The following is a 13,987-nucleotide window of genomic DNA, read 5'->3' as shown; positions in this document are numbered from 1 at the left end:
CTCGCGAGCGGCTTGTCGTGGGTCACCCACGACAAAAACCGCTCTTGAGCGGTTGTTCACATGAAGGCCCGGCTCGCGAGCCGATCGTTCGCTTGCGAGCGACCCAAGACATGTGAACGCGGTATTAGAGAATTCATAAATTCTATGCAAACAAAAATTTGAAGATGATTGGGTTATAAAGCAAATTGTTACAGTTCAATCATTGTGCAATAATTCCATTTACAAGTCAATTGTGACATCATCACTAACTGCCAATGTTATTCGCCTATCCTAAACTGTGCACTAATTTTTCAGTAGTGCACAGTTTGCTTGATGTTCTTTTTTTTTATGTGCAAAATGTAAAAACAACTTGTACAGTATGTTTCGCGCACCGCGATGAATCCTAGGATAGTGTTTTTAGCAGGGGTGGCACAAGGATTTGCCCGATGAGGATACCAAGATCCATGATAGTGTGCCGATGTCCCTGAAGAGAGCAAAGTGGGCATGGTCAGGCCTCGATCAAAATGTTTGAAAAGTGATCTAGGGGAAATTATTACAATTTAGGGATTTCATTGGCTCATTTAATCAATTTTAGAGTCTACTAATATGTAGATAATACATATAATTTTTTTTTTCTCCCCTGGTGTTTAGACCTATAACTACAACTCGCGCCTGTTGAAAGAGAGGGCAGACACTCAATTCTCATCTAGCATATGGTACCGGGTATATAATTGCTTATTACTGTATGTGATGATGTGATGCAAATGTCAATGAAAATATTATAGAAAACAAAAATAAAAATATATTAATTTAGAACTTGGATTTATTTTATTTATTTTCATTTTTTTTTAGAAATATACAGGGATAATATTATGTATTTACAGTATACATTAATGTATATTTTGGAAAAATATCTTTCTAAACTGGGTATTTAATGTTCTTATTAAAAATAATTCTTCTATGATGAGTTCTTAAATTTGTACTCGTAGATAATATGACATCTAATATGTGCAATTTACAAAGAATACTTATTAACAACTACTCACTTTTACAGTAAAGAATTTTCCCCAGTGCTCTAAATAGAAACATGGACGTATCCCTGCCCCCTATTGCCACTAGATCCTTCCCTTCTTTTTCATCCTCTGTTTGTTTAGTTCTCCATTTAGACATTCTTTTATGCTTTGTATTTTTGCTTTTTGTACTTTTAAAAGATTTTCTTGCTAGAGTGGAGTCACACTTTCTGCTCCCATCAAAGAAAGACTTTAGAGTACATGTATCTGTAGAAAAAATAAACACACAATGCTTTTAGAATACACTAATTCTATTATACACATTTGATGATTATTACAGATGAAGGTATCACCAACATGAAATAATATAGATCTATATTTTAAACTGCAGAGCGAGGTTAACATATGAGTTACAACTCGCACCTCTTCAATTCATGTTTAAAAACCTAAGACCTGAGCTTTAGGGGATTAGACACATGGTTTTACCCCTGTGGACCCATTTGTGTGATAATCAGGGTGATCTCTGGATCTTCGCTTAATTGGGGAGGTGGGTGTTTACAGCAAATAAAAAGGAGGAGGGGAAAAAAGCACAATGTCAAATGTATTGAAATGTATTATATAAAAACTATAGAGAAAAATAGTATGTACTGCAGATTCTATAACTTTAACATTTCAAGCTTTCACAAACCTTTTAAGCAAGCAAACTGCAGAGCATTGATTGCACCTCTGATATCCCCAGCACTGGCAGCTGATAAAGCATCAATAGTAGACTTACAAGGCACTTGGAATTGACAACTTCCCTTAAAAATATGAAATTTTAAAAAATCTATAAATTCCAAATGATTTAAGTTTCAGAAAAAACGAACATGAACACAAAATAAAACTTTGTGCATTTTAAATTACCTGCTACCAAACCTTATTGTTTTCCCTTTATATTATGTTTTGAGACAAATAAATGACTAAAAATAATGAAATATGAATGTTCTGTCCAGCAAATTGGAGATATGCAATTATGAGCTGCTATGTATTAATACCATTTTGACAGTCTGTCAACTGAGCTAAACTGGTCTTGTTAACAATGGTGATTCACAGTGCAGTACAGTATTTTGTTTAATCAAAAATGCCCAAATCTATTAATTTTTACGAACAACTGACTTATGTCAAACTAGCCAGTAGGCTAAGCATTTGCCAAATACTAATAGAATTGTTGAAAAGGAATCAAATTAAGAATTTATTTCTATTAGACTATATCAATAATTAGGCCTTTGTAAGATTTTACATTTGGAAATTCTTTATTAACAGACACAGACACATTAACAGATGCATTTTGGTGATACAATTGAAAAGAATCATTACAAAAAAGGATTTTTGTTCTCAACACAATAAAAATAAAGTCTAGATGAGCTATTATTTTGATAGGTTTAATTGTTTGTATATTGTCTGTTACACGAAAGGTATTGTTATAAATGCTTCAAGTAAACTTCTGCCATTTTGGAGCTTGTTCAGGGTACTGTATCAACCCACCATCAGCCACCAGTAGCCATTGTCTGCGAAGGCTGTCACAGGCTAACACACTCCTTATCTTGTTAATCAGACTATTACAGATGATAACCGTCTCTATCTCAATTTTCAGCATAAACAAACCCTGGGACTGTATCTTTATCTGATGTTAAGGGAGGTATAATACAGTAGGTCCAATTTATTTTTCTCTACAATGGGGATTTATTGTGGACAAAGGGTGTACATTTAACTTATCAGAGGATTGTTTACCAAACCAAACATTATGTGTTGATTTTATAGGATGGTACTTGAAAACATCTTTTTATATAGCTTGACGGTTATTATCTGTAATAGAGCCGGTTATTATCTGTAATAGTCTGGTTTAAAACAAGATAAGGACTGTGTTAGCCTGTGACAGCCTTCGCAGACAAGGCTCATCTCTTTAGTTTATTTTAATTTGCAAATTTCTAGCGCATAGAGACCTATGTATTTTGCGCTTTACAAATCCAAATTATTATTATTATTATTATTGTGGAGCCACAAGATATACCTTTGCTGCCTCAAATGTTGCTATACTTGTCAGCACTTTGCACATGCTTGTTGGAGCCACTGGATTAAAACTGAAAGAGGCATTCACATTAGTCATTAATTTCATAAATAAAGGCCTTCTTTTATCAGACGTGGAAAAGAATGCAGGCATATAAAATATACAGAAGCTATTATAATTCAGCATCCACAAAAATGATGTAGCTTATACTATGTCTGGAAATATGTATTTAAAAAATAAAATTAATTTTTTGTGATTGTATCTAATTTTTTTTTAAATAAATATTTTTCTGTATTTATTCAAAAAGATTACTACACTGTATTGAGCACATAGAAATGAAAAAAAAATTTCTGTTGGTGTTTCATCAATAGAAATTATAGCAACTAGATTGAAATACTCTACTGAATATATAAGTAATGCAATAGAAGCTAACTATAATTCAGCATCCACAAAAATGATTTAGCTTATACTATGTCTAGAAATGTGTCTTTAAAAATAAAGATAGAATTACATTTTTGTGATTGTATCCAATTTAGAAACATGTTTCCATTTGAATCTTTTGTGTATTTAAAAAATGTATGGTTTTTTTTTTTTGTTTTTTTTTATCAACTTGCATCCTTTGGGTTCAATTATCAAGGATTCCAGGTAAAGAAATTTCTTTGCTAAGTAATTAGAGACAACTTTCATTTGTGTACATAAAACCGAATTTGATTTCAATTTTGTACATATCTAAAGCTGGGATGCTTTAAAGTGAGGATATCATACATACACATAAGTGGTTAAATCAGAATGGCAATAAATAAAATGGCAATCATTCAGAATGAAAATGGCAAGTACCAAACGGAAAAGAATATTAATTTCAACTTTAAAACAAGCCCTGATGAAAGAACACTAAAGCATTAAAATCTTTCATAAAATTTGTAATCAATGGACTATTTATCATTGTAAGGCCCAGAGGTCTGTAGCAGCTCTCAACTTTATATATGGCAACTCTCAGAAACGAAAAACTTGTAATCAACACCAACAACAAAATCCGTTTTGGTAGGACAATACTAGACCAGCTTCTGAGAATATGTACGCTATTAGAATTACTTATTCTATATTAATTATCATGTTGTGATGGAACGTTTTCATCTGGTTTAATAATAGGTATTAGTATGTACAGTATATCAATTATCATTTTTAATCGAACCAAAAAAAAAAAGTGTAGATGCAGTACTTGGAATATTTTGATAGTTAATTATGTGAATTGTGTTCTTTATAAAGTAAGGTGGGATGCACCTCCTTAATTATGGGCCACCGTCGAAAAATATTAAGAAAATTAACACTGATTCCTTATCATGCCAATATGTTTTATTGGTTTAGTTAAAAGGAAAACTGATACAAATACTGATAATAATGACTTCTACAATTACCTAATATCTTGGATGTCTAACATAATTTGTAAATCTTTTGGGAGTACTTTTCGAACAATGTTGTCACCTCGAGCCGTATCGCTGATTATGAACACTAGAGGGCTTCGACCTGACTTCTTGTACTTTCTAAGAATAGAATGCAATGGCTGTGGATCACGAAGAAATGTATGAGGCAAATCCTGAAAAAATAGAAAAAAAAAATGTGTTTTAAAAACTATAATATCCTAGCTCACACAAACATTTTTGAATCAGAAAAAGAAATGAATATCATTAATCTAATGTATTTTGCCTAATTTGAATGACAAAAATATATTTCATTTTTATTTTAGTTTTTTTTTCTTACATTGAATCCACTTCACAGGAATGCAAATTTATTCTTTTATGGAATGGATTCCAATACAGAATCTCAAACATGAGTTAATACATAACAATGAGGGTGCCTTTGTTATCAATCAGAGATCTTATAACAAGATAGTGCTCTTTACGATTTTACGCATAACAAATAGAAGCATCGGCCTTATGTAAAAGGAAGCATAAAAAGTAATTGTTTTTGAGAGAGGTTGTTACAATAGTTAAGAAGAATTCCTATGTAGAAAACACAAGATATGCTATCTTTAGTTAAAGATCATTGAGGTCAAAGATGAAAAGTAATTGTAACTGCAAGAGGGCACACTACACTGTGCTGTTACAGGATTTGTGTGGAAAAATCGTGCAGAATACTATCTTGTAATAATATATTAAAGATCCTTGTTATCAATACGTAACAATGAGGGCGCCATTGTTATCAACAGAAGCATGATACTGCATAAAATAGTCAATAGTGGTCAAAGTCTGAAAATGAATGCTACAACAAAACTGTTATCATACTAAACTGCAACAAGAGGCTGAAAACCAATATGAACTAACAGATAATATGTATATCATTTTCTAGAGGGAGACATTTAAAAAGGTTGAATAATTCCCTTGTTTATTTTGATGCTTAATATATTTCAAATCCAATTTGATAACAAAATTTTGATTTAAAAAGGAAGGGATAGGAAAACAAAAATATATAAATGCATTTTAATGTATGTCTATTAAGAAAATATTTCCAAGACAAAGCACATTATAAGTTTATGAAATGTCAATGGATGGTTATACACCTGGGGTATTTTTTACTTTAATGCACTAAAATTTAAATTCACTGTTTAATGACATAAAATCTTCAATAAAATCTCTTCCTTCATTTAAACACTTACTTCAATAACAATAACTTTCTTCTTGAATGATTTCTCTCCAAATAGTTGCAGAGATTGATATTTGTTCGCTCTTGTGATAAAATCCCAAAACAGTGTGGCTTGTGATTGATACCTTTGACCCGCAAAATCCCCAAAATCTGGCAGGGAAAAATAATTTTGAAATCAGTTTAACACAGATAAATATGCTTGTTCTCAAACATGAAAAAATATTGAATAAAACTCATTAATTCAAACATTGGATTTCTACAGTACATTATCAACAGATCTAAACTACTACTATCATGTAAATAGATTTACATTTTTAATACTGTATTTACAAAATCAAAATATAATTTTGCCTCTATTATTTTTTGACCAAGAAAACATTTTCTTGTTCTCATGTTTAATTGACAGCTAATAATTAACTAAATTATATACAAAGTAAGCTAATCAAGTAATGTCTTTATATCATAGAAATTAATCTTCAGAGCCTTATTATATTTCTATATATAATAATTTTTACATTCTATTAAAAATAACTGCAATTTTACATTTCAATACCAATTTCAATTTACATAATGTAACGTTCTCAAAATAATTGCAGGCTATTTATTTGTCCAATCAGCTTTTGACATGGAGTGACATTAATATTCTGGTGCACATGTGTAAATACTTTTTTACTTTCTATTAAAAAAATTACGGCAATTTCACATTTAAATACCAATTAAAATCGATATATATCATCTGCCATTCTCAAAATAATTGCTGGCTGTTGGTTTGTCCAATCAGCTCATTACCTGGAGTGACATCATTCTGGTACACATCTGTTACTGGATTAATCCACTCCTGAACTTCAAGGTGCATTTCTTTGGCAAGTGTCTGTACAGTGGCGCTCTTACCAGCCCCTGCTGGCCCCGTCAGCAACAGTATAGATACACAATTCAGCCATGTGCTGCAATTGAATACCTCAGTATAATTATAAGTCATCATCATGCTATTAAAAAATAAGACCCCCAAAAAATGTATTTCATCAACTCCCTCCCCACCGCTTCCCCACCACACAATCCATGTATATCAACATGACCCTGCTTATTTTATGTTCCGATGATAAGCCCCATCACGCTGGTCACTCAGCCACCCATCAACAAAAGAATAAATAGTATAATTAAAAGTCCTAGTATCAAAAAGTGAAAATTGATTAAAATGTGCACAAGCTACCCCTAAACAGTTTTCCGCACATTTTAAAACTGTGCAATATTCTCCTGTACAAAATCTGTCTCTTATACACATCTAGATGTGTATAAGAGACAGGTATAGGGGCATCCTACAAGACAAAGGTTTGAAGAATAACTGCATATATTATTATAGTCCAGATAAAGTATTTTAAAATAGGTACAGAGTAATAATCTGCTACATATAATTTAGCTAAAAATATTGCAAAGTCCATGACAAGCTTTTAATCTGACTATATTAAAATGCCACTATATAATTCAAAAGTTTTATAGTTACTGATTAGATGTATAAAAAATAATTTAAAATAAATAAAATAATTAGGTAGGCTACCTGGTTATTAAATAAGTATGGATGAAAACATGTCGTATGAAAACTGTCTTGTACTAATTATTGATTAATTTATTTCTCCCAAACTGATAACTACTCTACATTGCACTTCTGAATCTGGATTAATTATACTCCGAAAAAATTTGTTCCCAGTAAGGTATCGTCAACAGGAAAAAGTTAGTGGCATTAATCGATGTTGTGACTGGAAGTTGCATGTAGGAGTATTTGTGGTATCTCCTGGATTTTCGTGTTGGTTTGGTTACACATTAACATATATTTTTTTATATTTTTTCTAATTGAATTTTTGTTCAATGGAATTCTATCACATTTTATTTTATTTTAAAAAGTCATTTATCTGGCACCTTTGTTAATGTTATAATATAGTATCATTTGTTAGTAGTATCATCAATAGAGAATTTGAAGAAAAAGAGAAAACAAGCGTGTGTGTGTGTGTGTGTGTGTCAGATTGGGGGGAGGGGGTTGAGATCCTATGCAGGCCCAATGGTTTTAATATTTTCAAAGTCTATGTAAGAATTAAATTTGGTTTTAGTGTAACATACATTGGGAGTTGATTTTTCAATATGCTTCTTCAGCCAATGGTCAACTTCCAATATCTTCTTCTTGTGAACTGCAAGTTCATTCTAAAGATAAAAAAAATATCATTTGAAAATATGAAAATAACTCTGCAAGTCGATACTAACACCAGACATTAATTTTCTTTTCAGGTATAATGAATAAAAGAATGTCGAAAAGTAGCCAATAGCTGTAACAATACTGCAGTTACATTACATTAAAATTTCAATCTAAGGATAAAAGATACAAATTGTGACTAATTGCTAAATTTTGGTATCAAAAATATATTAAAACATTTCTAACATCAGGATAAGGATGTTTCATAATTTCTATGAAATAGATTATAATTCATAATTCACTTTAATACTGCAATTGTATTGGATAATACAAAATATTTAAAGAAGGAAAAAATGCAAACAGGCACAATTAAAATTAAGTCATAAATTATCATTCTTATTATTATATATAAAAACATTATCTGCTATCAATTATTATTATTTACAAAAATATATATTCAAAAATCCTAATCACAAATAGGTTGGCAATTATGTAAAAATATAATTATTTACAAAAAAAAAATTTAAAATCCAAATCACAAGTAGAAGCAATTTCTAAATATCTAATATTATATTAATTCTTTTGAAATTCAGATCAGTACTAAAAATATGTCTTAAAAATTAAAATAAAAATTTTCCTTTTTTGTCAAATTCTAATTATTTGGAATTATAATTTCTAGCTGGCCCCTAGTGACCCACATTGCAGCACAATAGTACCGACATATAACAGACTGTTACTTTTGTTTGCTGACATTGAATTACCTTGGTTTTTGGTCTATGTTTATCGACCCATACGTCTACCTCAAACTTCTGTTGTCTTGATTTTATCGTTGTTGCAAGTCTGTCTTCCGTTTTCATTGCTGAGCGATCTCTCTTCTTGCTACCTGTATTTGTTGTCCATTTTTCATTGTTAGCGTTTGGTGTTTTAAATTCATCATCAAAACCATCAAAGGCTGATGTGACCCATGAAGATGCCTAAATATAACAACATAAACAATTAAGATTGAAAAAAAAAATAAAAAATAAATATAACCCTGCAATTTTGGCATTTTATCATCAGTGAAATGCACCTATCCCTGTGGGATAAAACATACAGTAATATAAAGTAATACGAATACCAATATGAATACGAGCAACATACAGCCAATGGTAAGTTACACCACAGTGGCAGATCGAGGAATTTGAAAGAGAAAGGGCCCAGGAAGTGACTTTTATTACAGGACGGTCTAGACCACCTCAAGTTGGCCGGAAATGCCATTCTCAAGACTTTGAATGTACAATATTTTCTTTTTTACACCATTTTTATTATTTTGAAAAAATTGAAGGTGGTGTTTCCGCCCCCTTGAATCTGCCACTAAGTTATCTCGCATCCCCATGGCCACCACTGAGGTGTGTACTGGTAGATGTTTTTTTGTAGTGAAAGTCCAATTCTCATGGAATAGGTTAAAATTTTATATTAATATTTCATCCAATAATACTATTAATAATTTTTTTTTTTATCCTTACCTTTTTTCCCTTAGAATTATCTTTTGTTAAAAAATATGACATTTTCTTCTGATCAGTCATTTTTGACACTAGGCCCTATCATAATTTGAAAAGAGAAAAAAAGGTTTGCACAATTTTTAAAGATTGTCAAGACAGACAACAAATTCAAATAAGAAAGCTTAGCCTAGTCCAGTCTGTAATAATAAAATCATCTGTTCCTCTGGGTTCCAAGTTATTGGTAGGCCAAGGCTCCTAGGACTATAGGAATTAGTCTGATATTTTAACAGATACATAGGACCTAGCCTTGGCCCACCCAACCTCAACGTAGCCTGCTGCTGGGCTGCTACTTCAGGCTCCCTAGCCTCTAGGGCTAGGCGAGTCTGATTTAGTAAAGAAATATTTATTAAATTGAACGTTAATTGATTGATTTGACAATCAGATTGATTAATTAGACAAAGCCAAAGCAAAAATGAATTTAGAAAACTCATTTAATCTTCTCATAGACTTATTCTTTTTCCTTGAATTGTTGATGTTAAATTTTGTTAACATCAATCAACATTTTAGTTGTAAATTTTATGCTATTTTTATATTAGGCCTGTATTTTAAATTTTACTAATCTATACACAATTCAGCCATGTGCTGCAATTGAATACCTCAGTATAATTATAAGTCATCATCATGCTATTAAAAAATAAGACCCCCAAAAAATGTATTTCATCAACTCCCTCCCCACCGCTTCCCCACCACACAATCCATGTATATCAACATGACCCTGCTTATTTTATGTTCCGATGATAAGCCCCATCACGCTGGTCACTCAGCCACCCATCAACAAAAGAATAAATAGTATAATAATTAAAAGTCCTAGTATCAAAAAGTGAAAATTGATTAAAATGTGCACAAGCTACCCCTAAACAGTTTTCCGCACATTTTAAAAGCGTGCAATATTCTCCTGCACAAAATCTTGCAGAGTTTTAAACTGTACAAAGAAACCCTTGCAGTTTTTAAATTGTGCAAGATTCCAATGCACAACCACAGTTTGCAAACTGTGCAAGGCAAGCAAGAAAGAGCTTGCACAATTCTGTTGATTGACCTTGGATAAGAAAGAGCATGCTCCAACTACGAATTGGCTTATTCAAGACTGTTTGGGAATTACAGCAAACCACCATTGTCAACTATGATGATGTTGTACAGGATTCACAAGTCAAGGGATCACTTCCTTCTCCAATTGAAGTTTACATACTCGAGGACAATTTTCGCCCCGTTCCGTGTGGTGAATGAAATTACAAGAGCCTACTTGCTTGAATTTGTCTACGCCTAGGCCTAGATCTCATACGTGAACCGTGTTTATGGCCTTTCATAAATATACAGATTAATTGCATACCAAATAAGCAAAACTTCAAAAACATCTGCAATGATTACAACATACTTGTATTACGTACTGGAGGTAAAAGAACACTTCGATTTGGACTCCTACAGTTCAAGTAGGATTATATTTCTCTCGCTGCATTTTTTGTATGTGGGCAAAGATACTTTGATGTGGGTGAATTCCAACATCAATGGCGCCCCCTATAGGTCAGTTAGTACGTACCAAAGATCTTATAAACACAAGATAGCGTTCTCCGCGATTTACGCGTAACAAATAGAAGCGTCGGTCAAGGTTCAAAAGTTTCCCATTTAGCAAGAGGGCGCCATTCATGCGCTATTACCGAAGAGAAAAGAGTACGTGCGCGTCTCATGGTGCGCGTACGTATCATAGGCTGTGTCGCCGTGACCTCTGACGATTAGTGCCCAAAATTGTTTACAAAAACGTAATGCGATTATAGCGTATTGACTACTAGGCCTATTGTATATTTTCGGAAATATTTCAGCCGCTCCAAATCTCTTTCCTTTTCTTCCTTCTTCCTTTATTCTTTCACAATTTTAAGTTTTTATTCATATTTCCATAATGTTTATACACTCACATGATATTCACTAGTTTAGGGCTAGGCTAGAACTCAGCTGTGCCTATTATTACTATATTATTTAAAATATACAATTTTAATAGAAGATTAATTTTACATGGACATAGTAATTCATACTTAAACAATACATTTAAATTTAAATGTAAATATAATGACGTTAACACATAAATAACAATAATTTAAACGTGTAGTATCACTACTACAATAATAAGATTAATATTTTTCAATCTTATAATCAATTTTATATAGCCGGAGTTAGTTTCGACCTAGGCAAACCTTTGCTAAAAAGGTACACTTTCTCCATCAAAAGGCTTCTTCTATGAATAGAACTCTTGTAGACCAAACCCAGTACCGTTACGATTCTTAAGTACGGGAAATCCACCCACGACCCATTGTCTTAAAAGTTTATTAATTTTATGCAAAATATGAGAAATGTGAACTCTTTTTCAAAAAGTTGACTAATTTAGATATGTTGACACATTCTGTATGGGATCGACCCAATAAAAAATTGTGTGGGACTCCCAACTGTTGCTGGCTACGGCACTGGTGACGTGAAATAAATAAATAATAATTTAAAAAAAATGAACGAGCGACGCCACAACATCAACTACAGTATCAACAAAGCCTGCTCATACAATCTTTAAGACAGGTAAACATACGTAAATTAATAAATTTGAACAATTATAATTAGAATGCTAATCTATACTGTAATGCATGTACAGAGATGTTAAAATAATCAAAACATCTCGAAGCTGAGATGACATTGTATCGGCGTGCATACGTATGAATTGAAGGAAAACACCAAACCTTCAAAGAATGATAATTAATCGTGCAAAGCAATTCTTAAAGATATCTGACACTACATAGGTCTACATACGGAAAGTGAATAAAATAATTATAATATATAATTATTGTTCTCATCTACAGGAGGAAGGAATATAGGCCTATATTTTTTTTCTCTCTCTCTTCCTCCTCTTCTCACCCCCACCCCCCTCTCCATCCTCTCTCTCTCCCCTCTCTCTTTCTTTTTTAAAATTATTGGTTAAACCGTTTATTTGTAAGTTGTTTTGTGAATCTTGTAATATGAACACTAATATTGATTAAAAATAAAACACACAATACAAATATAAAAACTAGCTAATATAATCACAAATTTATTAATGAATAAATTAAAAACAATTATAAACGTAAAATATACCAATAAAATTGATAATAGTAGACACATGTTGCACGCGTTCGATACGAACGCCTTTTACGTTCTTATGAAGGACACGCCCCTTCGTGGGAGTACTTTTTTAACGTTCCATTGCCTGTATACAAAATAAGGGCAGTCGGAACTCTTGCAGTTTTATACTCTTTGTTTCGACCAAAGAGTATAAAACTGCTTGTTTCGACCAAAGAGTATTATAAAACTGCAAGAGGTCCGATTGCCCTTATTTTGTATACAGGCAATGGAACGTTAAAAAGTACTCCCACGAAGGGGCGTGTCCTTCATAAGAACGTAAAAGGTGTTCGTATCGAACGCGTGCTGCGTTTCGAATTCCAGCATACATTCAGACACGCAGCACGCGTTCGATATGAACGCACTTTACGTTCTTTTAAGGGCCACGCCCCTTTTGGGTAGTCCTTTAGTTGGTTCTCACGAGAGCCCTAGTACCCGGATCGGGAGCTAACCGTTAACACTAACCGTTAGCACCTGCGTGAGAACGCCCGATCGGTTAGCGCTAACCGTTAGCAGTATCCGGATACCGCTAACGGTTAGCAAGCGCAATCGGTTAGCAAGTTGAGCGCGTTTTTATCATCAACTAATCACACGTGCGCGTTTACAATTTCCAGTTTCTTATTGGCCAGTGATTCGATCATCACATTTTTTGTATCCGGATCGGGATTTTCTCATATGGACGCAACGGCAGCTAACGGTTAGCAGGATCCGGATCCTCTAAGTAACACTTTGTCGATGAGGGCGTAAGTCTTAGCCAATAAACGGACGGCGGCAGAGAAGGAGGCATGCTGATGCATGGTTATTGACGCGGTAAGCAAATCTTCTTGTTGAGATTTTTTAGTAATTTATTTAGTACAGTGATCAGTGCACACAGCGTTTGCTTGTAAAAGACTTTTGATCAAAAGAGTATTACATTGTTTTTGGTAAGTCACTAAATTGAGTGTTTATTCAACTGCACTTTTACTGCTGTATCGCTGGTAGTCAAAAGACGCCGGTTTTTAATTCTTCAGTTCAGGTGGAACCGGCGAGCTAGGCCTAGCCTACTAGGCCTAGATAGTAGTAGTACTAGGCCTCTGAATGCATCCCTAAGAGTAGAGGACTTCCTATTTATTTTACAATAGGCCTAACCTGTCTAGCCTAATCCTAGAATATACGCTAGAGCTGTGTAAGTATGCCTGGCCTAGGCCTATGCTAGGTTTAGGCAATAGAAATTATTAATGAAAAATGTAGCCTGTCTAGGATCAAAGACTGATGGTCCAAGCAATGAACTTTGTACATTAAGCAGTTTGTTGACTGCCCTTTCTGTAACTTGAAAGGTTGTAAAACCGGTCCTACTAAAAAACGCCCGGAGCGCCCGGTGACGCCCGGAGAAACCAGTGACGCCCGGAGAAACCAGAGACGCCCGGAGCGCCCTCAATAGACGCCGGGAGCGCCTGGACGCTCTCGATACGCTCAGAGG

General features: G+C 33.3%; 2 protein-coding genes across 5 annotated transcripts in view; one reads left to right on the top strand and one right to left on the bottom strand.

Moving 5' to 3' along the window:
• The window catches only part of LOC117110672 (cell cycle checkpoint protein RAD17-like), a 17,512-nt gene extending 6,646 nt beyond the window's left edge, over positions 1-10,866 (bottom strand). Inside the window, exons 1-11 of one of the 4 annotated variants that reach the window (XM_033253441.1) lie at positions 10,772-10,866; positions 9,364-9,438; positions 8,620-8,832; positions 7,789-7,869; positions 6,986-6,992; positions 6,466-6,600; positions 5,690-5,826; positions 4,452-4,630; positions 3,040-3,109; positions 1,678-1,789; positions 1,026-1,256 (exon numbers count right to left, since the gene is read on the bottom strand). In XM_033253441.1, coding sequence (XP_033109332.1) covers positions 1,026-1,256; positions 1,678-1,789; positions 3,040-3,109; positions 4,452-4,630; positions 5,690-5,826; positions 6,466-6,600; positions 6,986-6,992; positions 7,789-7,869; positions 8,620-8,832; positions 9,364-9,423 — 1,225 coding nt within the window. In that variant the 5' untranslated portion in view covers positions 9,424-9,438; positions 10,772-10,866. Of the gene's footprint in view, positions 1-1,025; positions 1,257-1,677; positions 1,790-3,039; positions 3,110-4,451; positions 4,631-5,689; positions 5,827-6,465; positions 6,601-6,985; positions 6,993-7,788; positions 7,870-8,619; positions 8,833-9,363; positions 9,439-10,435; positions 10,703-10,726 lie in introns of those variants that run through there. The other 3 variants (XM_033253439.1, XM_033253442.1, XM_033253443.1) reach the window with 3 other exon arrangements.
• A 2,420-nt stretch (positions 10,867-13,286) lies between these two features.
• Positions 13,287-13,987, top strand: part of LOC117110668 (peroxiredoxin-1-like) — a 20,958-nt gene continuing 20,257 nt past the window's right edge. Inside the window, exon 1 of the mRNA XM_033253433.1 lies at positions 13,287-13,451. The gene's annotated coding sequence lies outside the window, so the exon portion shown is untranslated. The remainder of the gene's footprint in view (positions 13,452-13,987) is intronic.

The sequence above is a fragment of the Anneissia japonica genome, unplaced genomic scaffold, assembly GCF_011630105.1.
Source record: "Anneissia japonica isolate Jap-2015-1 unplaced genomic scaffold, ASM1163010v1 scaffold287587_len645178_cov120, whole genome shotgun sequence".
NCBI lineage: Eukaryota > Metazoa > Echinodermata > Crinoidea > Comatulida > Comatulidae > Anneissia > Anneissia japonica.
Note: the sequence above shows the minus strand (reverse complement) of the source record. Positions and strands in the feature narration are given on the sequence as shown.